This window comes from Poecilia reticulata, chromosome 22 (assembly GCF_904066995.2).
Source record: "Poecilia reticulata chromosome 22, P_reticulata-male-v2, whole genome shotgun sequence".
Lineage (NCBI taxonomy): Eukaryota > Metazoa > Chordata > Actinopteri > Cyprinodontiformes > Poeciliidae > Poecilia > Poecilia reticulata.
The window spans coordinates 15,335,058-15,358,559 of NC_088851.1; the positions used below are offsets into that span (position 1 = coordinate 15,335,058).

Sequence of the window (23,502 nt, forward strand, 5' to 3'; positions counted from 1 at the left end):
ATAAGTCAGTATTTGGTAGAACCAAATACTGACTTATTTAAAAAAAAAATGTTAATTTGTTAAACATAAAAGCAAAGAGATTAAATCTGCACAGAAAAAAATACACATCTATAAATATATATATAACAAATTAGTTGCAATCTTACCACTTATTCGTTCTATAATGCCTTACAAAATGTTCAGCAAAATGAGTTAAAAAACAAAACCAACAGGTACATAAGTTTGCAAGAAAATTTTTTTTTATTTCCTGTAAACCTCACAGAGCGAGAGCGCAGCCAAGGTCAGACCTAGGAGAGAACTTAACTGTGACTGTGGGCATAGAAAACAAAAAACAAATAAAACAAAACTTGTTTACGTTCACCCATCAGTTGACAGAACAACTGACTAAACTGTAATTTTCACATTTTTCAAGAAGCCGAGTGGGATAACAAGGCAGCAAATGCTTCTCCGTATACAGTAGGTGAACAAAACCGTGTGTGTGTGTGTGTGAGATAATCATCATTTGAGGCGATGGTGAAACCATGTCAGACTCGAGGATACTTCTCGAAGAATACCAGAAATGGGAGCGAGGTGGTTACCCAAGATTTGCTAAAAAGAAACATCATTTCAATTTGACTACAGAGTTCACAACAGAACAGGTGACCAAATCCTCTGCCTGGGGTAGACTACACTGAGTGGTATTTAACTGGATGTTGACAAATATGTGAGCGCAAATGTATTTGCAATACAGTTTTGGAACACATTTAAGAAAACAGGAAGTCTGAAGTGGAATTATATTCCATTCGAACAATGCTCTGTCCGTCATTGTGGATGTTAAAATGTAGGACTGAAAGATTTAGGGTTTCAGGCAGCACAAATGAGCTATGGTGCCTTCTTTTTGTTTTTTTATTTAAATGAATCTGGTTAAAGAACAACAGTTCTTCAAAAGTGTATCTTGAAACTGGTTAATGGAATTTCCTCCCGCTGACTCTGCCAAGAGGAACATTTCCAAATTAAGTATGTCACAACTATTTTATGAGCTTTTTGGGCCGAGCTTTGTCCTCACCTCGATGACTTCACACAGGACACTGTGAAGTCATCATACAAGTCCTCTGAATGAATACTGAGGTTTTCAAATTCACCTCTGTGGAAATATTTTTTGAGGGAGAAAACTTGGATGGAAGATTTGTTACTTTTCTTCCCTAATAAAAACCACTTGCATCATTTTACACACGCAACATTTTTAAGTACTGAGAAACCATTGCATTCTTAATCATACTGTAAGTATCTCATAAGGGTCAGGTTCTGATACAACTTAATCTGCAATTTATTTCAAACTTTGCTTGCATGTTTTTTTTTTTTGTTTTTGTTTTTTAGCCATTAGATTTGAAAAAACGAGTACGGCGAAAGAAAACAACTGTGTCTGGTTTTGCAATTAGAGGACACGTCGCTCCATCAGCGAAATACATTCCTCTGGTTGTACCACTGGTGCAAAAACCAAGTGCCAAATACATGGAGCTATGAGTCACAGCAGAATGAAGCAAAAGAAACTCATCTGCCTCTCCCCGAGAGCTGGTAGAAGGCTGCAGTGACGGAGGAGCTGCACCCTTGAGATGAAGTTACACGCCTGAATCTGTGAGGTTTCACTAGACATTTAAATAAAAACAACCGGGGCTTCCTAATTTTCCAGGGGATGTCAGTTTTTAGGTGGTTTGGGGTATTTTATTTATTTTTTGTCTTTTGTTTTAACTACAACAAACACAGTCACACAATACAACATCCTTCTGACCTGGCAAAAAAGAGAGAACAGAAGAAAACTTCTGTCTCAGCCGCGACATGACGGGGCCTGCGGGAGCAGTAAAAGTGTAGAGGGCGGATGGAGGGAAGGGAGGGGCAGAACAGAACGGAACAGAAGAGAAGAGAAAAGGCGTTCACTTTTTGAGGGGCTGGTAAACAGAAGCGTTGGGGTCCAGGCTGGAGGGACTGGTGTCCATGAACTTTGAGGAGTAGTGGGGGGTCACGGGGGTCATGCTGCTGGTGTCGGCTGTGTAAGAGATGCTGGGCATGACGGCCATGACTTCTGCTATCTTCTGCTTCAGGTCTTTGATCTCTTGATCCTTCTGAAGGATCTGACCTAAAAAAAACAAACAAACAAAAAAAAAAAACGATTCATTTACTTCAGTTAAAAACCAATATATCAAAGTTCTATTAATGGCAACATATTGGGAAATATTTTGTGCACCTTGTGCAATTTCCAGCTGTCTCTTGGCATCTCCAAGTGCAGAGAAGAGGTCCAGTTTGATCCTGGTCTCTGCGCTCAGGCTGTTTTCAAGGTGCTGAGTTTTGTCCTGCATGGCTGACAGCGCTGACATCAGCACCTCTGTGTCTTTTTCATTTTCCTTATATTTATGAAGTTCCTGGAATATAAACAAGTTATGCACACAAGGTCAGACAATCACCCTAAGGTACTTTGTGGAAAGAAGAATGAATTTATCCAGTGGTGTATTCGTTTTCACAAACAGGTAAACTGATTACAAAAAAGCAATATGCCGCAGTAATGAAGTATTAATTTGAAGCACAGGATTTCAGAAAATAAGCTGTTTTAAAAAAAGAATACGTCACAAAAGAATTCAGCAGGAATTAATATGACCAGTTTGAAGTTTTTGACATATTTCTAAGATTTTGAAGCATTCAAGCTGCAAAAGGTTTAACTGCACATGTTTGAGCCAGTTTCACGCCACTGACCCTAAAGCCACGATAGAGATTAGAGAGAATGCAAGGTTAAAAAACAAACGCTAAATATGACAGTGAAAGTCTTCAGAGCTTAACCTGATAAATGCCCGTTTGAATTTTCCATCAGAATGGTTTTTGTGCTTATTTGCCAAATGATTCAACGTGGTTTTCTGCCTGAACCAGTTAGGTGTTTTTCCAGACCAGTGACTAAGCATACAATCTGATTTCATACCGCTGAAGCTAATCCAAACACCTTCTCTCTGTCTCGCTCCTAAAACAACAAGATTTCTCTTACTTTTTCTCTGTGGTGTTGACTGGACTGATGGTGATGGTATAGACTGTACTGGATTTTGGTGATGCAGCACAAAGAATAATTGGCACATGTGTGAATGTAGATTTTTATCTTGATTTGACAACAATAATTTAAAACAAATAGAAAAGCTGGCCATTTTGCTTTAAAGATGACAAACTATGTCTAAAGTGAGTTTAAGTAATTTCTCACAAGGGTTTGGCTAATCTAGCTAAGTATTATTCTATGCTTATTTTGCATAGAGTAATACTTGGACTCAACTTTGTTTCTGCTGGTACTGTAAGCTGATGAAAATGCAGAAAGAAGATCTAAAAACCAGCACTTCTATCCAGATGAATTCTGGCTTCTCATAATCAAACAGGATAATGCAACAACTCAGAACTGCCAGAGCTGATTATACGCAAGACACTAAACATGTAAGCTGAATTTCCTGCTACCTGATTGCTCTGAGTAATGCCTACCTGAACTTTTAATTCAAGATCCCGTATCTGCTCCTCTTTCAGCTTGATGTCCATTGTTAATTTTTTACCCTCTGCTTCTAACTCAGAGATTCGCCGCCGCAGCGTGTCTGTGCACTCCCCTCTGGAAAAAGAAACAGCAAAAATTTAGTGAATCTCAAGGATAAACACTGGAGGAGAGAGTGAGATTGCAACATACCTAGATGCTGCTGCTAGCGCTACTGCTCTGGCCGCTGTGGCCTCCTCTAATTTCTTTCTCTTCTTTTCTTCTGTGAGCTGCTTCTCTGCTGAAGCTCGGGCCTCCTGTTCTGATTTGAGCCTCTTCTCTAATTGGCCGACTGTCTGTTTGTCCTTTTGTTTCGCCTGCACAGCATTGTGAAGCCTAGTACATTGAAAAACAACACAGAACACATTTGGCAACTTGACATAAAATACCCATCGTCCACAAAACATTCCTACAATTTCAGAACAATACTTCCAAACTTTTTTAGGCCTCACTACCCTAACTGTAAACAGATTTCCCAGAGAATTGTGCAACTTACTTGTTCTGCAGCAGCTCGTTTTCCTGGCGCAGCTGGCCCAGCTCGGTGCGTATGGAGCGCTCAGCGCTGCCCAGCGAGCCAATCTGGCTGCGGAGGTCCTGCTCAACCTGCCGGCTGGCCTGCAGGTCCGCCTTCAGCTTTTTAATGTCCTGCTCCAGTCTGTGCAAGGTGGGGGGTGAAAACAGAGGATATGCTTATTGGTAAGAAGCATTTTCTTTTTGTAAACATCGTTCCTCCAGAGGAGTTGATGTTCTGGAACAGGACGAGGTAAGAGAAACAAAAGTACCAAACCTGTAGCATTAAGCTCATACGTATGAAAATGTTCATAAATATAAGAAGTTTGCAGCCAAGTTTCATTTGATAACATGTCAAAATTATGGGCTGAATTTCTCGTTTTATTTTTCTTTTGCAGATTTGTTTAAGGCTTAGTGTAAATATCCTGCAGATATTTTTACATCTCATTTTAAAGATGGAATCTGCAAAACCACTGACATTGAGGAGATGGATGATTTTAGAAATAGGGCAGTAAACAGGACAGTCTTGAAAACCAAACATTTTTCCAGCATTTGTTTCATTTTATCTGCTGTCCGTCAGCTGTTACCCAGATGCAGTCTGGGTATTTACAAATATCCCATCCCAAGTGGCAGAGAAAAAAGGAGATACACAAAGCAGCAGGTTACTTCAGAAAATCAAAGAATTGCAAGATCATTGCCATCACTGCATCAACGCCTATGTTGCTCCAGTGACTCCAGGTTCACGGAGTAGGTTGATGTGTTTTGAGTGAAGGTGGTGCAGATTTATTTATTTTTTTTGTCTAAGTGAAATATGAACTGGGAAAAAATAAAGTTTCAGGTCTTCAATTAGAGGAAATAAAGGAGAAGCTGGCTCATCCCAATCTATGGAATGTCCAATACTTCTCTTTTACCAAGAAATTTAACTAACAAGTTAAAACTTGCATTCAGTTCTCTGCTCCAACAATATTAAACTCTAATAAACAAAAAGTGGGATTTATTTAAAAGTGGACCACACAAAAGGAAAAACTGAACATCTATTAGTCTGAAGCTCAAAGCCAACGTTGTACTAAAGATAGCAAACATTATAAATATACACTTTGTTGAGTAGCATAGAGCTACAAACTGTTAGTGGGTGGAAGCGCTTCATACCTAACAAGTGCTTCTGGCTTCTTCAGCTCGTTGTTGGGGATGCAGTTGTCGGTGGGGTCCCTGTGGGAACCGCCCGACGTCCCTTTCCCCACCGTTAACTTGTGCTTCTTCTCGTTCTTCCCCACGGAAGACGGCTGTACCGAGGTGGGCACGCTGCCGTTGGTGGCGCTGTGGCCGCACGGCAGGGAATTGAGCATTGCGGGGTTGGTGTTAGTATTTTTGTAATTTTTGGAGGAGGAGGTTGACGATGAAGATGAACAGGAGGAATTGTTGTCCTCTTTAAGCAACAGGTTCTCTGTGCTGCCCAGCTCTGTGGTCAGTCTCTTGTTGTTTATATGTTTCTCCATGTACTCCACCTCCTGCAGTTTAGAGTCCACCGATGACGGCAGGATGCTGTTGTGTTGCTTTTTCGTATCCCCGCTGCTCCTTCCTTCTTTCCCTTTTTCTTTATACTCCAGCTCTGGTAATGGCACAGATGTCTTTTTATTGGCTGGGGTGCCATTCTGTGACACTTGAGGTGTGTCCACCTCAGATATTCCTTTAGCTGCTGCTGTTTCACAAAACAGGAAAAGACAAGAAGATACACATGAAATATTTGACAATATTATTCATATTTGCACTGTCATTTATTATTTATGGGGGGTTTTTTCTTTAAAAAAAGATGCCGGTGTTTTGCATCTAAAACAAAAACAAATTTTCAGTTTTGTATGAAAACAATCACATCACTTCTTTTATTTATCTATATAATTTAATTAAATGAGTACTCTCGTGTTCAGTATGTGCACAGTGTGTTTGCTTATACTGTACAGCAGGTGCACTTGCAACCACAGGTTTTGAATAGAAAGGTAAGGTCCACGCTTCAGGTATTAACATGCACATTGCTATGGGGAAAAAAACCTGACAGAAAACTTGTTTTCACCACCTTATTATACTGACATGTTTCAGAACATTAAACAAACTTTGATATCAAGGATTATCTGGTTAAGTGCAACATGCAGTTTACAATCAAGGAACTTAAAATTTATAAAGAACCAAACCAGCCTGGTCCTTTGTGAAAATATTTGCTAAAACCGTATCGGCCATGAATTGTTAAGCAAAGTAAATGCACTGATTTGTGCAAAGGTAAACTAGCGCTCTGGCGATTGCAGAGTGTCTGTGGGATCAGACCCAGCCACTACCTCTGTTCTGTGTGTATTTGACACACACCACTCCTTGCCATAACAAAAACTGAACAGGTTGAAAAGCTCACTGGACTTCACCCTGAGGGAATGGTGACCCCTTCAAAACAAGGCATCACAGAGCACCACATGCTTAGCCCTTTAGAAAGGCAACTGTCTGATACACAGATTATTTGTAACACTCCACATCAGCTTAATGAGCTTTATTATCAGCTGAAGGCAGGAAGAAGTTCTGAGGGAGGCTCGTGTTCGTTGATTTAATCAAAGCATTTTTGTAAAATGAAGATCTCATCTGTGCTTTTTGAATTTCCTCAGGCTATGTTTGATGACCAAATTTGCTTGGTGATTTCAAACATTTAGGTGCAAAATAAATAAATCTGCAAAAGGGACAAATACTTTTTTATCGCACATTTTATCACTACCTCCTTCTGAACATGTTCAAACTGAGCAGCTAACAGGTAATTATTAAATTTCATCTCTTAATGCAGACTCCATATCGATGCTCCATCAACATTCCAAGAAAATCTGTTTTTATGCATCAGCAACACCTCTGAATCTGGGAATCTCCCATCAACACAAAGAACTTCATGCCGGACTCTTACCTTCTTCTGCTTCTCGCTCTTGCCTTTGAAGCATCTGTTGCTCCAGAGGCAGAGCCTGCTGTAGAAGTTGCATATAAAACTCGTTCTCCTTCTGCACCTCCTTCTGCTTCCGGAGACGCATTTTATAACTGACGTAGCTCTTGAAGCCAAAGCCCAGCGTGACTACGGGATAGCCAATGCTACAAAGACGGATGCAGAGAAGTCTTGTTGAATTCAGAGCAATAATGACTTAAAACACAACATTATTCATATTACTTGATCTTTTTAAAATGTTGTCATAAAGCAACCACAAAACGTAATTGACCAAAACAAAATAGTATGCAATTGTGAAACGGGAAGGAAATAAGACTTTGTTTTCATTAAAAAAAAGTCTTAAGGGGTTTGTTAGAGAACTTCAGCAAACAAACGGCATTATGCAGACCAAGGAACGCAGTAAAGGAGTCAGGAAGAATTAGATTATAAAACAATATCTCAAAACAAAAACATAGGCTGACTACCTTGGTCAAATATGTAAAAGAAAAATTAACTGCAACAAACCTTCTTTCAAATGGTTCAGAAAATATAATTATGAATTGTAAATACAACGTTAAATAAATAAAGCACAAACCACAGAATTAGACTAGACAGATCTACCCTTATGTGTCAACCATAAGGGTAGACATATAAGGATATTCTAGATTGGGTATTTGTCTACCCGATCTAGAATTGTTCTCAATACTGGGGCCGATAAAGCTATTAATATTGGATCAGTACATCTCCACAACAAACCAATGGTATTAAAGTCAATAAGGAAAATAAGGAAATCATTGGTTTCCAAAAAACTGACAAATATGCATTATGCTACATATTTGTGGTCAAAAAAGGCATAACAAAATGGCCCATTAAAATCTGCATAATAATTAGCTAGTATATGCACAAAAAAAAAAGCACAGACTAGCTGTAGAACATGATTTTTAACTCATACGATACACTTCCCATTGATAAAACAGAAGTGACGCTCACCAATGTGCAGCAAAAGGACGACATAAGTCCACGTGGAAATTTTTCAGGTCTTTGAATCTGATGGCCGCCTCTATATACACAAAGAGTATCCATAGTGACACAGTAGGGAGACACACACCCCTCTCTGCATCAAGGAAACAAAGCACAAGTGTCAGAATCTCATTTTAAACTTGAGGGATTAAAAGTGGGTAAAATTGTTAAAATAAAAACAGAAACCTTTTAAATACAGTCTGATAGGATTTTTACATAAAAAATAAAAATAAAAAAAAACAGGTGTAAACATTTCTGTAATACGAATCTATGATTTGTCTTCTGATTTCTATCATCGCACTATTATCAGTAAGGATTTAATGTGCCCTGAAGTAGACTCAACCTATTGTTTCTTAGCAGCACTGCACTCCAAACATTCAACACCAAGCTGTGGGGTGCAACAAGATATTTATACTCCTATGACATGCTGAGAGTCTGAATGTCACTGATGAGTTCAGAAAGCAACTGGGAACCACTGCGTCCCTCCCACCAACAGGTTCTTGGATTTCAATCCGACACCTGGCCTTTGGTCAACGCAGGCAGACGCCACTAAATCAGTCTGACAGGTAATCAGGAGAGCGCAGCTCACTTATACCCGTCATTCAAATTTTTCTGAAATAAATCTTGTTTGCAAGTAAGCAAACACAACGCAGTGGTTTTAAACAATACCCACTTCTCTTTTTGGAAAGTATTCAAATGAGACTTTGATGGGAAACGACAAAAAGGATGTTTAGTACATCTCATAAATGAACTGATATTGTCTTCCTTATTTTTGCAGCTAAAAAGAAATTAAAGTATCTGCCAAAAGATCTGATTGACAGAAGAAACCTGGCAGAAAAAAAAAAATCTTCTGAATTTTTTGAATTTTCACCTTGGTCCAATCCAACATTGAAACTAGGAAATGTTAAGAAAATCAAAACATGGAGAACACTTACCTGTGTGCCAAACATACTGCACCCACACATAGGTACTGGCAGCAAAGAATAGCCATTGCACCGGGATGAAGAGGAGGCAAATGATGTCCGAGGTAAACGCCACACAAACAAAGAATACTGAAAACGCCTGAGACGGAAAGGAGGGGTGATAGGAAAACAGACAAAAGAGATCATTTAGTTAACCACTGAAGCTTATGTAAATACAGTATAATATCTTTGGTTCTCTGTCTAGCATCATGTTGAGAAACAGCAACACAAACAAACACCTACACAAAACATTTTAACAAGAACATGCTGTACACGGGCTTTAATGCATCAAAGGCAGAATAGAGCTATTATAACTTAGCATTAGCATACATTATAAATATATAAACATGACTATAGAAGTGCAGCCCTGGTCGGAGCTAAACTCAGTCATCAGATAGGAAAAGGCAGCTAATGAGATTTACAAAAACAAAAACATGTTTTTGAGATTAAGTGAATTTCATTGAAATTACAGCAACACAATTGCTATAATTTCAGCAATTGTGGCAAACAGGATTTTTTATTTTATCTTTGTAGTAAATAAAAACTGAAATTTACGCCAAGCATACTTTTTAGCCATGTCTCTACAAGTAAATCTATAATAATAATAACAAAAGTTAGTTGAGATGCGACTGGGTGCATGGTGAAAATGAAACTCTTTCGGATAAACTTTTGGTACAACTAATTCTCTATCTAGAATTCCCCTAAGCACCAGAAAAGGAACTCTGGAAGATGTTAACAAAGAAAGAAAAATTACCTTAAATTCAATGACTTGATAAAACTAGCTGGGTTTCCCCAAATACATACTTTGAAAGTGTGTATATCACTGGGCTGACTTGACTTTATATTTCTGCATATAAATCAGATCTTGCAAAGTGCCTTGAGATGGCATTTGTTGTGAATAAATACTAATAAACTGAAATATTTTAATTGAAGTTGTTAAGGATTTACATGGTGTTGCTCAATTTGATCTCTCTCTTTTTTTTCTTTCTTTTTTTTTTTGCTATTTTGTATTTTTTCTGCTTATGTATTACTTTGTACCCCAAGAGAACATTTTGAAGCTACTTATTTTCCTTTGTCCTCTTTGCCATTTGGTCTATTTTAACCCATTTCTTCAGGTTCAAAATGGATCGATCTGCTCCACGATGTTTCATCACAGCTATGACTCAATAACCACCCGCCACACAGATGCTGTGAACCCAATTTGATTGAGAATTGAAAGTAATTTTCTATCATTTACTCAAAGTCTATTGAAAGGAAATGTGGTTATATGACTCTAATGGTAATATCATAAACTGGTACGCAGTGGTCTATCCGTTTATGTTTAAAATGGATTTTAAAAAATTGATTGTTTTCTTGCTCGAAATAGAAGGGAGGGACAAAGTGACCCAGTGCCTATTTATAACATCTATACTAAATGTTTATGCTTGTTTTATGTCTGCCAAACATCCAGCTTTTAATCCACCAGGCTGACACACTAATATGCACATCAGTGTCTTAGTTATGAGAGTTATTTATTGTTTCTAAAAGTCCTCTGTAAAATTGATTTTCTGGGACCATACCAAGTTTGAGTTCATGCTTTTCATTCAGTTTTATGTAAAAAAAAAAAAAAAAAAAAAAAAAAGTGCAAATCCTAATCCAGAGCAACTCACCAGTCCCTGGTATCTGAAGGAGTCGTACACACTCCGCATGAAGAGCCAAAACGGCCAGAGGTACTCAAACCTGAACTCAAGCACAAAGTCTGCCAGCAGCACCAGAGCCCACACAACCAGGAACTTCAGGTACAGGAAGGTACTAAAAAAAGAGAAGAGTCATATTTTAGCTTGAAAACACACAACATGGTTTTGAACTAATGCTAATAGTAGTCCTAGACTTTGGCACTTAAAACACTGTAGTTCCCTTATGTTTTTTTCTTTTTACTTGCATACATAAACTTGGCATCATGTAAAGTTATTTTAATGCGTTTTCAAATCCTATTGTCTTTACATAACTACTTCGAATGAATACATTCATATTGACTTGTGTGCATGGGATGAAGCCTGGCAGAATAATTTAAGAAATGCACTTTGTTCAAGCATCTTATGTTAAATAATATATAAAATACAGACATACTAATGAATCCTTCTAAGAGCTTGGCCAGGACATGTTAACGATTATCAGGGTATGACAGGGTGACTTCTTGAGGGTGGTCCCAACTCATTAATTCTGTTTTTTTTTTAGCCCTTTTCATTTTAAAACCATATTTATCTGTATGATTACAGATTTTTAAGCCATTTACTGTTTCTTGATGTGGGCGCCATCTCAATAATTTAAAAGCTGCTCCATATCTCCAGACTTTGGAGCTAGCGGTTGTTGACTGATCAGGTATAAATATAGGAAGTCACACAGAGGTGGAACCTGTCAGGTTCAGTTTGGACAGCTCAAGAGACCTACAAAGCCCTCCTCTGAGGTTGCTAAACAGGAAGCAGCTACATTTGACAGCACCGAGCGATGAAACTTTAACATTTAAAAACGTTAGTCTGGGCTGTTTGGTTACGATAATCTACATAGGTACAATAAAATAAACATAATGACATTGCTCAAAACAGGCTGTACTGGGGCCTAGCAGCTCAGTTAGCTCAACTGCTAATGTTACCTGCTGGTGTGCAGCGAAAAAAACTAAAGCTAGCTTTAATAACAGCCTGTCCTGCCGAGGTAGCTCACTCTACGGGGGCCAAACCTCGGCAGAGTCGTGGTGGAGACTTGTTCCGTATAAGTTACCTGCCGTATATCCCCTCGGTGATTCGGTTCCGTTTTAACGGCCGTCTTAGTTTGCTGCAGTCCGCATTGCGCCGCTTCATCCTCCTCCCCTTGGCTTCGGCCTTCGAGTAACAGCTGTAATCTTATCCAGTTTTCTTGCGTATACTGACAATGATAATAAATAAAATGCCTGTGGTGTGTGTTGCTGTTGTTATTATTATTCCCCCCCGCTGAACACAAAGAAATAAATAAAGGACTCAGTTCGGGATCCTCCTCTTTTTCTCTTAGCGCACGCTCAATAAGCACAAACCGCGCTGTGTTGTACATACGTGACGTTGACAGACTTACTGGACATCCAATCAGCATTTCCACCAAGGCTTTCTGGTTTAACTGACGGGCTTGTTAGCCAATCACGTTTCACCAAAGAAGCTCGCTCAGCTCTCTTCTGTCACAAACAACGGTGGCAAGCCATGAAAACAGGTTTGGAAGGTCTCCCCGATCAACCAATCACATCTTTACAAATAAATCCGGTAAAGCTGATTAACCAATCAAATACTGGAAGGGGTGGGACATTTTATGGAGGTTTTTGGGTTTATTATGAGAAAAATATGCAGTCTTTGGTACAAAATTCTCTTTGTGTGACTTACAAAACCCCCCATTCCAACAGTTGGAGCTATTTATAGCAGTGCCTTTGTGAGCGGGTCGTTGAGGGTCTGGGCCCAAGGCGCTGAATGCCTCTGTGCTTTGTGAAAGGTTAAAAAGTGTGCACAGGGAAAACAAACGTGTCGGAAAAGAGAATAAAGATGTGAGAAAACGTTCCTATATATAATAAAAGGCAGATGGTGGGAATTTTCCGTTTTGAAAGGCTTAATTAAATTAACTCTTCTCAATTAATCTATTAGTTTTTGTAATCTGATGATTTAACTATTGAGGACGATGGATATAATTGTATTGCATCTAATAAAGAAGTCGTTCACATTTGTAAGAGTGTTATTTTAAATTTGAAATATTTAATGAAAGTAAAAAAACAAACAAATGTATTTTATTTTTGTAAAAGTTATTGCACCAGTTTGTATTAAATTGATCATTTTTTCAGAATTGATTACTTTTTTTTTCTTATTTACACTGAAGATTTTTGTCACAATTTAAAAAAAAATAGATACAGACTGTCTTCCTGTCCAGCAGCTGATAAAGAGCTGTGCTGGTTGCACCCAGTTTCAAACCGTCGTGGCCACCGATTATGAGTCTGAAGTGAAAGAACTACGCAGAAAGCAAACAGCCACCCCACAAATGGCTCCTCAATATGCTCCTAGTCTGCGTTCCCGTTTGGCTCCTTTATTGCTTATTGTACAAACTGGATTCATTATCATAGCTGCACTTTGCTTCGAAACCAAAGAAACCAACAAACTTGACAGGAAACCCTTCCTTCACTTTTACCCAGGTGAGTTTACTTATTTCTTTGGGAGCAAGAAAGAAGATGGCTTAGGTTCCAAATATTGAATTGTATTTCAATTTAATCAAATAGCATATAATAAGAATAGGATTTTACGAAACTTTGCCTGCCTTAAAATGCAAAATCAACTTAATAGATCTTGCAGATGTGACTGATGGGTGGCAGCATGGATACGTTTATTTGTCACACAGTTACTAATTATAGTGCATTTATTGGATTTAATGACACATGGTTTCTGTTGTCTTCCAGAGTTCCAGGATGTGAATGTGATGGTGATTCTTGGTTTTGGCTTCCTGTGCACCTTCCCATTGCGGTATGGGTTCAGCGGCTCTGGGTTCAACCTCCTTGTTGCCGTCATTGCCACCCAATGGGCTCTTATACTGAACGGCATTGACTCCTGGTACAGCACCAAGATCATCAGAATTGATTTGAAAAGGTAAGGTATGGTTAGTGGATTTGTTTTAGTTATTTAATTATACAAACTATATTACAAATATTTATTAAGTGCTATATTTCAACTACTTATTTCTGTTAATTTTCAAGATTAGGGCTTACAGTTCATGAAGACCCAAAATTCCCTTCATTAGAAAACAACAATATTATATGTTACCAATTTTAACTAATTACTGTACAAAAACAATCATTTTTAACACATATATGTTAACAACATGTTGACATGTTGGCATGCTATGTTGACCTATACGCAAGCATGGTGACTTCATATTTCCCAGTAGAGCATCCCTCCTACCTTCCACATAGCCTACAATGGGCCCAAAAGGTCATTGCTAAACAAGTTGACTGTATCTAACCATAATAATGGAAAGTTGAGTGGAAGGAAAAACAACTGTAGAAATCAATATTAATATTATGTTAACATATTTCAGTAATATCCTAACTTATTTACACTGCACCTTTGTATTCAGATTTGCACCACTCTAACCTTTCTGCCATTGATGTTTTCGTGTAGCATTATAAAGGCAGAGTTGTGTGCTGTTTCTGCACTCATTTCAATTGGATCCGTACTTGGAAAGACAAACCCAGTCCAGCTCACCCTGATTGCTCTGCTGGAAGTGACAGGATTCGTCCTGAATGAATGGCTCCTCCAGACGCTCCTGAAAGTGAGATTCTGCTTAGAAAATCTTCAGTATATTATGCATGAGTGAGGACTGGCGCAAAAGTCAGATTCCTACAGCAGTTCATATATTTTAAAGCCATTCTTTACTAAAGATTATAAAATTTGTCATTAGCGGATGATATTTTCTGGCTCCAGGTCCGGCCTCCGAACAGCATCATGCTGCTTCATGTCTTCGGGGCCCTTTTTGGACTCATGCTGACGTGGATCCTGTACAGAGATGGCTCAAAGCAGGGATTTGAGAAAGAGAAATTTGACAAGAAATCAGGATTGTTCTCAATGTTGGGTGTGTAACAGACTGATATTGAGACATTTCAATATGTCATATTGTTACATTTAAGTCAGTGTCAATGTCTAATTGGATCCATAACAATTAACCTTTTGATTTTTGATTCCAAGTGCAGCATCAAAATACTGAAGATAAATTGAACTGTGCATTGTCTTTGCTCTCCAGGCGTTGTGTTTCTCTGGATGTTTTGGCCCAGTTTTAACTCGGTACTGGTGGTGGATGATCGAACCCGTCTGGAAGCGGTGTGCAGCACCTACCTGGCCCTTGCTATTAGTGCTGTGACAGCAGCCGCTCTGGCTGTGCTCTCCAGTCCCAGGGGAAAACTCAACCTAGTATGATGTGATCCTTTGCATGCTCATACACTATTTTTGCAACTTTCTGTACAGCTTCAGGACACACTTCTTGAGCTTGTTTTTGTACCAGATATAGGAAAATAATCAACTTGGCCACTATATTTGAAATTTTTTGCATAATTTCCTCAACCAGATCCAAATGCAATCATGCATCCTTGCTGGCGGCGCTGCTGTTGGGGTTTCGGTGTCGGTAGTTCAACAGCCGTGGGAAGCCATGGCACTCGGATTCACTGCTGCCATATTGTCAACCCTGGGATACAGATATCTTAAGGTCTTTATCTACCTGTACCTAAGCACTTTATTTTCTAAGATCTACACTTTAAACCTATGCTCAACATTGTTTTTTGTTTCAGTCCCACTTGCTGATTGCATTTGAGTGCCATGACACCTGCGCTGCTCTGAGCACACACGGGCTTCCTGGTCTGCTGGGGTGGCTGGCACAACTGGTCCTGCAGATTAAATACTGTGATGACCACACTGTGTAAGAATGCACTCAGCAAACGCAATGCAATAAAAAAAAAAAAAAAGATGAAGCACCACAAAATAATTTTCGTTTCGTTTTAGGGCTGTCCGTTTTGCTGTGTTTCACATCTGCACTCTTTTTACTACTGTCTCTTTAAGTTTGTCCATGGGAACCCTAACAGGTAGGTTTGTTCATAAGTTAGTTATATAGCCATTACAGTCAATGTGATTTATTCTAAGCTCATTAGTTGGGTTGACTTTGATGATACGGCTTACAGCTATGAAAACATAAAATGTAGTTTCTCGAGCTATTAGAACATCACAGTAAAAGAAAATCGTACAGAAGTGTGCATGTAACATGCAGTATATGGACTTAACACTTGGTTGAGGCTTCATTTAGAGTGAGTGCAGCATGGCATGGAGGCATCAGCATACGACTCTGCTGAGGTGTTTCAGAAGCCCAGTGTGCCTCATCAACATCCTTCCACTCATTTGCTGGTCTCTTATTTCCTTTTGATAACAGACCAATGTGCGGACCACTCGTATCCAATCATAGTCATTAAATCTGATCCCGGTGCTTTTAGCTGTATGGGCAGATGACAAATCCTGCTGGAAAATGAAATCAGCGTTTCCATGAACCTCGTCAGCAGAGGGAAAGATGCTATGCTCTAAAACCTCCTGGTGACGTACTGTGCTGACTTGTGTTACTTTATTGATTACAAAAAAATAAAATAAACCCAGTAGGTACCAAGGCACCCCTAAATGTCACCGAATGAAGAAATTCAACACTGGACCTCAAGAAGCTTTGCTTCTGTCCCTCTCCACTCTTCTTCCAGACTCCGGGGCATTGATTTCCAAATGAAATGACAATCCGACTTTCATCTGAAAACTGGACTTTGGACCACTGAGCAACAGTCAGGTCCTTTATCTCCTTAGCCACAGTAACACAATACTGATGTTGGCTCTGGTTCATGAGTGGCTTGACACAAGTAATGCAACAGCTGCTGCCCAGGTCATGGATATGCCTGCGAAGCGTCTCTTGAAGCACTGACTCCACAACTTTTGAACTTCCATGACACTCTTTAATTTACTTTGCTTCACACCACTTACGTGACTGCTGTATCTTGTTCACCCATTTCTACCACACTTTTTTCTTCCACTCAGCTTTCCATGATCAAGTCTGGGTACAGCCCTCTTGCTAGAATCTTTTGGGGCTCACCCTACTCTGGAGAGCGTCAATGACTGATGGACAACCACGTCAATCATTGTGTGGGAAGTTGATGGCCACAACATAACATTTCTATATGACTTTTTTTTTAGTCTGCAGTTTTCAGAGAAACTGACTTTTCATTAGCTGTAGACTATGTAGATTATTTAAATGATTAAATATTTGAACTACATTGAGTGGAATTAATATGCATATTATAAGTTGAATGTTTTGATACAAATTCATTTTGAATGACATTTTAATTTGACAGACATTGAAAAAACTGAAAGACAAATGCCAACTTAAAATAAAGCTTCAGCATTCTTAAGCTAATTTTAACCAAAATACTTTCTGTCTTAAAGCCTTTCTTCTCAAGTGGAAGTTTTGGAGACCCCCACAAAACAAAAAATGCTTTGATGATCAGGCTTTCTGGGAGGTATTCACACATAAATCTCAAAGAAAAAAAAATATCAGAAACAATAACATTCATTTCTATTCTGCGAACTTGATGTTTTGTGTTTTGCAGTTTCCCAACCTTGTGGTACGGAAGTGAGAAGATGAAGGAAAAAGATGATCAGCTCTCATTTGGATACGTCATTTCTACATTAATCTTTGCTACTGAACATAACTTTTACAATTTTGTTTTTGCTTTTCTTAAGAGTAGAAATTAGATGTGTCTGTGCGAAATAAAAAAAAAAAAAGAGGAAAGGCTGGACGATGAAAAGACAAACTCATTTACAACCCAGTGTGTTTAATGATGCTGTTACTGGAGACTGACTCAATGATTTACAGGAAAAGAACAACAAAACTGAAATCCAAACCTCTGTTAAAGCAACAACACCTTACAATTCTGAAACCCTCTATTGTGGAAGAGTGAAATTCAACATTTAATCTGACTTAATATAGAGCAGATAACCCGTTAAAGCTGAAAACATTTTTCAAACCCCATATGGATACATTCAATAATAATTCAAATCATTCTAAAGTATCACCTGCAAATTGCACCCAATTCAAATCTCCACCTGAACAGTTCAAATTAAAAGGATGATCTGTTAAAGAAGTGAGCCGACCTAAGGAAATGTTGCAGTAAAGCTCTGCTATATACATTTTGGTATACACAACTTGTAAACCATAATAAAAAGATGGATACAGTCTGAGTGCAAACACACATTTAAAGATGTGCCACCATTGAAAGTCCTTGAACTTTACAGAAATCTATGACAATTTGTGCTTAGTTATGGTGTAGCTACAATGCAGCAAAGAATATAAATTACACATTTTAATGTAAAAGCTAAAAAAGGTTTATATTTAAATGGATGACAGCTAAAGAATATTGTCTCATACAATATAGAAAGAGTGTTTAACCATGGACAGTTAGTGTTTTACTGCCAGAGATCCTCTGTGCGCCCAAACTTGAAGACCAAACCTCTAAATAAGAGAAAGTGAAAAGATAATGAGCATAATGTTTCTTTTTGATAATTGGATTGAATAAAAGATACAAATAATTAATGACAAACTTACCCAAAGAAAATGAATGCATTTTGGAAAAAAATGGCAATACCAGGATACACAGTAGGCTTCTCTGCAAAAAGACAATTATATAAAGATTATCAAACCGTGATACTTTGTGAAGTACAATTAATGTAAAAGTCTTTAAATTTTACTAAGACCTAAGCACTACCTGCTGAACACTACATGGCAATATCATAAATCCCACTTACGAGGCACTACAAATCCTCCAAAGAGAATCCACATTGAGGCAATGAGAGAGCCGAAAGCCAGCATGAAGCCAATGAAGAGCCAAACTCGAGCACCTGCAAAGAGAGATAAGAGCGGGTGGGTTACCGCAGGCAACATGGTACAGCACTTCATGATTAGTCTGCATTTAAAGTAGCAGGGAGAAGTTTAGGAACATTAAAGTGATTGGTTTGGGGCTTTTAATGACTAATCAGAATTGTTTTTTTATCAAGAGTGGAATGATTATAAAACAAATAGAATGACTTTGAAAGGCAATGTTTTAATTCAATCTTGAGGTTTCCCTCTTCCAAACAGGCTCAAGGAACAGTGCAGACCTCAATAGGACTATTGTAGAGTTACAACTGAGAAAGTGATCTGTACTCATTTCTAAACAACAGTGGTTTGATCAGATCAAACTAGTGCAAGCCAGCACGAGTCATTTAAACTCGTCAACATCTCATCAGGGCCTGTAAGAAGATCCAGAGTGTCACCTTCAGACGAAAGGAAAATATTTAACATGCTCACTTCTAACTAGAACTGAATGTGAACGCATGCAATCAAGTTTAAACCTGCCAATGTGATTGGACTGAATTCAGTCCAATCACATTGGACTCCATTTATATGCATGTCTGTATATAAATGGATGTTCATTTTAGTAAAGGCCTTAAGTCAACATTCATTGTTCGAGCTATATACATATACTGAATTGTTTAAAGATTACACTAAAAGCTGGTAGTTCCCACACCAGAAAGGCTGCAAAAATGTAAAATTCTACCAGAAATTGGATTTAAAAAGTGCAGTAGATTAAATTCACTAAAGATATTTTCAAACCCATACAAAAAATCCTAATAGTCTACTCAATGTTGTTTTCCACTCACATTTACACTAAAAGTGGGTGATAAGCAAAAAATTATGAATAAAAGACAAGACTCTAGTTGCAAAAAAAAAAAAAACCTCATCCATGTACTAACCTGTCTGTCCAAGGCATCCCTCACTGTAGCTGTCTCCCCTCACTTGGCCGTTAGAAACAGCATTTATCCTACACAAGGCAAATAGAAGAAGAGAGTTAAAGACAATGATCTCAGCCGTTTATAAAAATACGTAAACATGAAGGTTTCAAACCCAACCCAAAAAATCTGATGTCAACGAATCTCATTTATGGACGTTTCCGCCTCATAGAAAGTTGCCCTGGAATTTGACTTGATTAAGTTTTCAGACATTTTTTAACAAAGTGGTGAGAGATATCACATCTATGCTGTTCATGACAAACAGAAAAGGTCGTTACCATTAATGGCCGTGCCAATTTGCATCTAAACACCAGGTACCCCGACTAGAGAAAGTCATACTAACTCAGTCATACTAATCACATGACTGAAACTGCAAGATGAAGTCATGTGATGAAAGCTACCACTCATCCATGACAATAGGGAATAGGAAAGTAAAAAAAAAAAAAAAAAAAAAGGAGATACAAGCTTCCAAAACACCATATAATGGAACTTTGAGAGATTACTTTTAATAAAAGTGTAAAAAAAAATCCCTCCACTTACATGAGAAAGGCCACTGTGGCTATGACTCCACATGTATGATAGGCATGATGAAACTCTCCCTCGGTGGGATATTTCACAGCAGCATCAATGATGATCCACCATCCTGTGAAAAACTGCAAAAACAAGATGCACAATTACCCTCAATGGTTGACTGCCGACATGAGATCACAAAGAAATCTTTCTCGCCATTATTACACACACTTAGATCAGTGTTTTAGAACATTAAAACAAAGGTAAAACAAACACAGTAGCTCACACTACTCTTTCCACAACATATACGATTTGGACAAAATATATCATTGCAAATACCAGAACTCCAGCAGCTACGGATGCGATGGTATTTCTTCTCTCCCCCCAGTCCACATTGCACTCACAGTCTCCGCAACGGATTCCGTCCAGAAATCCTGACATGACTCTGGGGAAAAAAAATAAAAGAACAGAAAATAATCCACAAGGATACATTGCATTGCTTAAAAGAAAGAAAGAAACGAAGCAAAATACACGTCAAGATTGGGGGAGAGAAAGCAATAAATACTTTACTGCGCAGTCGCTGTACAGTAAATACGATGCTAAACCCAGTTCGTACAATAGTACTGTACCTCAAGATTCATAGTCTAAACCAGTAGGTTTTTAACACCGATGAGACAACTAAACAGTGAATGAGTGCGATTTTACACAGTAGAAAATGATAGTATTTTCAAAGGACAACCCCCTGTTCCTAATGTCTCTTTTGTTCGTCGCTTTAACGCTAGCAAACATTTCCTTGAAGGTTTCTTGTTATAAAGTTACGAAAAATAGTGTCATAATTAGGACTGGCAACGATAACGACTGACGGAAACATGCGTGAGCGAGTTACAAGTAATATTTAAAGTGAGTTTCAGAGATAATTTACCTTTTTATGTTCGGTTTTTGATGTCAAGCCTTTGGTTTAACCCGACTTGGCTTCCGACAAGAAGCGCTCTCGTGCACATGCGCAGTACATCCACACCCAAGCTTTGTGAATCCTGTTGCCTTCAAACACCCTGCAGAAAATTAGATTTTTCTATCGCAATGCAATAAACGTAAAATACAAATTTGCAAAAACATAAATAAATAGTTAACGGACAAATAAATTGTACCACATGATATTTTATTTTCTTAGGAATATTATATATGTGACAAGTGTTTTTACTTTAACTCAAGCTTTTGTGTCAAAAATATCCTAAGTCATAAATATATTTTTTGTTTGTCATAAATAGACAAACAAAAAAGCGACGATTACACTAACTTTATTGTAAACCATTAAAATAAGAAAGTGACAAAAACTATGATTGAATTTAAGACTGAATCATGTGGTTGAAATTTCATAAAATGAGATGCAAATGCAATAGTGAATTTGTATCTCTGCTCCTTTTCACAGTATTTTTTGCTTGAATCATAATCAGGGGTGAAAGTAGGCGGGTACGGCAGGGTACTGCGTACCCCTAAAAGATTTAGCGGGGGTACGCAGTACCTACACGAGAGGGGAGCGGCTGTCTGCTGTAAAAAATCAACGGGTTCACTGAGCAGCCGTGAGTGATTAGTTTTTCATGAACAATCTAAAACACGACTTAATCAGTTAATAAGTAGCTTTTTTCCCATTTCATATTGTTTCTGAACTGTTCGTGCTTTGCTAGAGCAGCGGTGCAACATGTCGATCGCGGCAATAAGTGACAAACTGAACGCTGCCAGGAGGCTGAGACCAGCACGTCCTCCTTTAATTGGTTTATCAAAACGTTCGTAACTTTATTAAAGAACAAGAAAAAATAATCCACAAAACGTGTTCAAATTAATGAGCCGGTGTTACCGGCAACAATAATAATCTCAGTAATTATTGTTTCAATAAGGTGTTGCGCAAATCTGTGCGTTTCGGTTCCATTACCAAAATAACAAGCAGAGCAGGAGTTTAAAATTAACTAATCAACCACCGCTCTGTTCAGGGAGCTTATTAATGATCGCAAAATAAATATCAAACCTGAAAATCTGATATCCTACCTAACAGACCGAATGTTATGTTTTAAACGTAAACTGTGCTCAGCGCGTGGTGGTTGCCATGGCAACGGTGTGCTTTAAATGACAAAGGGATTTAGAGTTGATCACCTGTTCGGGTTGTTTTACATTTGTTTACCTTTGCTGTGGCGCATCACAGCCGCTGTAGTTTCTCAACATTCAATAAACGACAAACTTGGACTAATTATCTAGTTTTTTGTGAGTATACGTAATTTACAACAAACATCAGTATTTAACAAACAAATGGCTTCTACTGCGAAAAATTACGTGAAATTAAATTAATTGCCTTCTTCACACACACACACACACACACACACACACACACACACACACACACACACACACACACACACACACACACACACACACACACACACACACACACACATATATCTTTTTGTGCTTGCTGTATTTCTGCTTGTTTTTCATTTGCTGTTTTCCTGCTGCATCGTTATGTTAATGAGAAGCTGTCTTCTATGGTTATTATTGGCCAATAGAGCTTTGGAAAAAGACAAAGCAAAATATATATTTTTCTTGATAAAAACGCATGTTTAGGTCAAATAATAAAGAAAATATATACATTACTTGACGAAAACACATGTCTTAGGAAAAGGAAAAACTAAATATATATTCATGCTTTTATTTCTTATCAAAATGTATATTTATGCTTTTATTTCTTATCAAAATGTATTTATGCTTTTATTTCTTATCAAAATGTATATTTATGCTTTTATTTCTTATCAAAAATATATATTTATTCTTTTATTTATATATTTATTATTTTATTTCTTATGTTGAATATACATATATATATAATATTTTTGTTCTTTTTTTATATATGTCGGATATATATTTATTGTTTTGTTTACATATTTATTTCTTATTCTGTCAGTTTTGGTCCTCCATATTGTCGAATTGTAGATATTATCTATCTATCTATCTATCTATCTATCTATCTATCTATCTATCTATCTATCTATCTATCTATCTATCTATCTATCTATCTATCTATCTATCTATCTATCTATCTATCTATCTATCTATCTATCTATCTATCTATCTATCTATCTATCTATCTATCTATCTATCTATCTATCTATCTATCTATCTATCTATCTATCTATCTATCTATCTATCTATCTATCTATCTATCTATCTATCTATCTATCTATCTATCTATCTATCTATCTATCTATCTATCTATCTATCTATCTATCTATCTATCTATCTATCTATCTATCTATCTATCTATCTATCTATCTATCTATCTATCTATCTATCTATCTATCTATCTATCTATCTATCTATCTATCTATCTATCTATCTATCTATCTATCTATCTATACACACACATATATACCCACATATATACATATATACACACACTCACACACCTACACACACACATATATATATGTGTACATATATATGTATATATATATACATATATGTATGTATATATATGTAGAGTCTGCCGCTGCTCCTCTACCACCGTCTCCAGAGTCTGCCGCTGCTCCTCCGCCGCTGTCTCCAGAGTCTCCCACTGCTCCTCTGCCGCTGTCTCCAGAGTCTCCCACTGCTCCTCTGCCACCGTCTCCA

General features: G+C 37.8%; 3 protein-coding genes across 5 annotated transcripts; 1 reads left to right on the forward strand and 2 right to left on the reverse strand.

Moving 5' to 3' along the window:
* Window positions 1-217: 217 nt before the first annotated feature.
* Window positions 218-12,044, reverse strand: maco1b (macoilin 1b). 2 transcript variants are annotated; one of them, XM_008399611.3, is made up of 11 exons: window positions 11,717-12,044; window positions 10,609-10,750; window positions 8,933-9,059; window positions 7,968-8,091; window positions 6,966-7,144; window positions 5,186-5,732; window positions 4,023-4,181; window positions 3,680-3,862; window positions 3,484-3,604; window positions 2,222-2,396; window positions 218-2,113 (listed from the first exon to the last, which is right to left on the reverse strand). In XM_008399611.3, exons 1-11 carry the CDS (start codon window positions 11,794-11,796, stop codon window positions 1,911-1,913), a joined length of 2,040 nt encoding a protein of 679 aa, XP_008397833.1. In that variant the 5' UTR covers window positions 11,797-12,044; the 3' UTR covers window positions 218-1,910. The 2 variants fall into 2 exon arrangements, with proteins under 2 accessions (XP_008397833.1, XP_008397832.1); XM_008399610.3 differs by having other exon boundaries at window positions 5,186-5,735.
* A 755-nt stretch (window positions 12,045-12,799) lies between these two features.
* On the forward strand, window positions 12,800-17,301 carry rhd (Rh blood group, D antigen). 2 transcript variants are annotated; one of them, XM_008399609.3, is made up of 10 exons: window positions 12,800-13,136; window positions 13,398-13,584; window positions 14,116-14,266; window positions 14,419-14,566; window positions 14,735-14,901; window positions 15,056-15,193; window positions 15,276-15,403; window positions 15,487-15,566; window positions 16,954-17,027; window positions 17,118-17,301. In XM_008399609.3, the coding sequence occupies exons 1-10, from the start codon at window positions 12,986-12,988 to the stop codon at window positions 17,142-17,144; spliced, it is 1,251 nt and encodes a 416-aa protein (XP_008397831.1). In that variant the 5' UTR covers window positions 12,800-12,985; the 3' UTR covers window positions 17,145-17,301. The 2 variants fall into 2 exon arrangements, with proteins under 2 accessions (XP_008397831.1, XP_008397830.1); XM_008399608.3 differs by having other exon boundaries at window positions 12,802-13,136; window positions 16,954-17,301.
* Window positions 17,302-17,322: 21 nt separating this feature from the next.
* On the reverse strand, window positions 17,323-22,183 carry tmem50a (transmembrane protein 50A). The gene is made up of 7 exons (XM_008399607.3): window positions 20,768-22,183; window positions 20,185-20,290; window positions 19,876-19,988; window positions 19,300-19,367; window positions 18,313-18,405; window positions 18,113-18,173; window positions 17,323-18,019 (listed from the first exon to the last, which is right to left on the reverse strand). The coding sequence occupies exons 2-7, from the start codon at window positions 20,284-20,286 to the stop codon at window positions 17,974-17,976; spliced, it is 483 nt and encodes a 160-aa protein (XP_008397829.1). The 5' UTR covers window positions 20,287-20,290; window positions 20,768-22,183; the 3' UTR covers window positions 17,323-17,973.
* Between the last annotated feature and the right edge of the window lie 1,319 nt (window positions 22,184-23,502).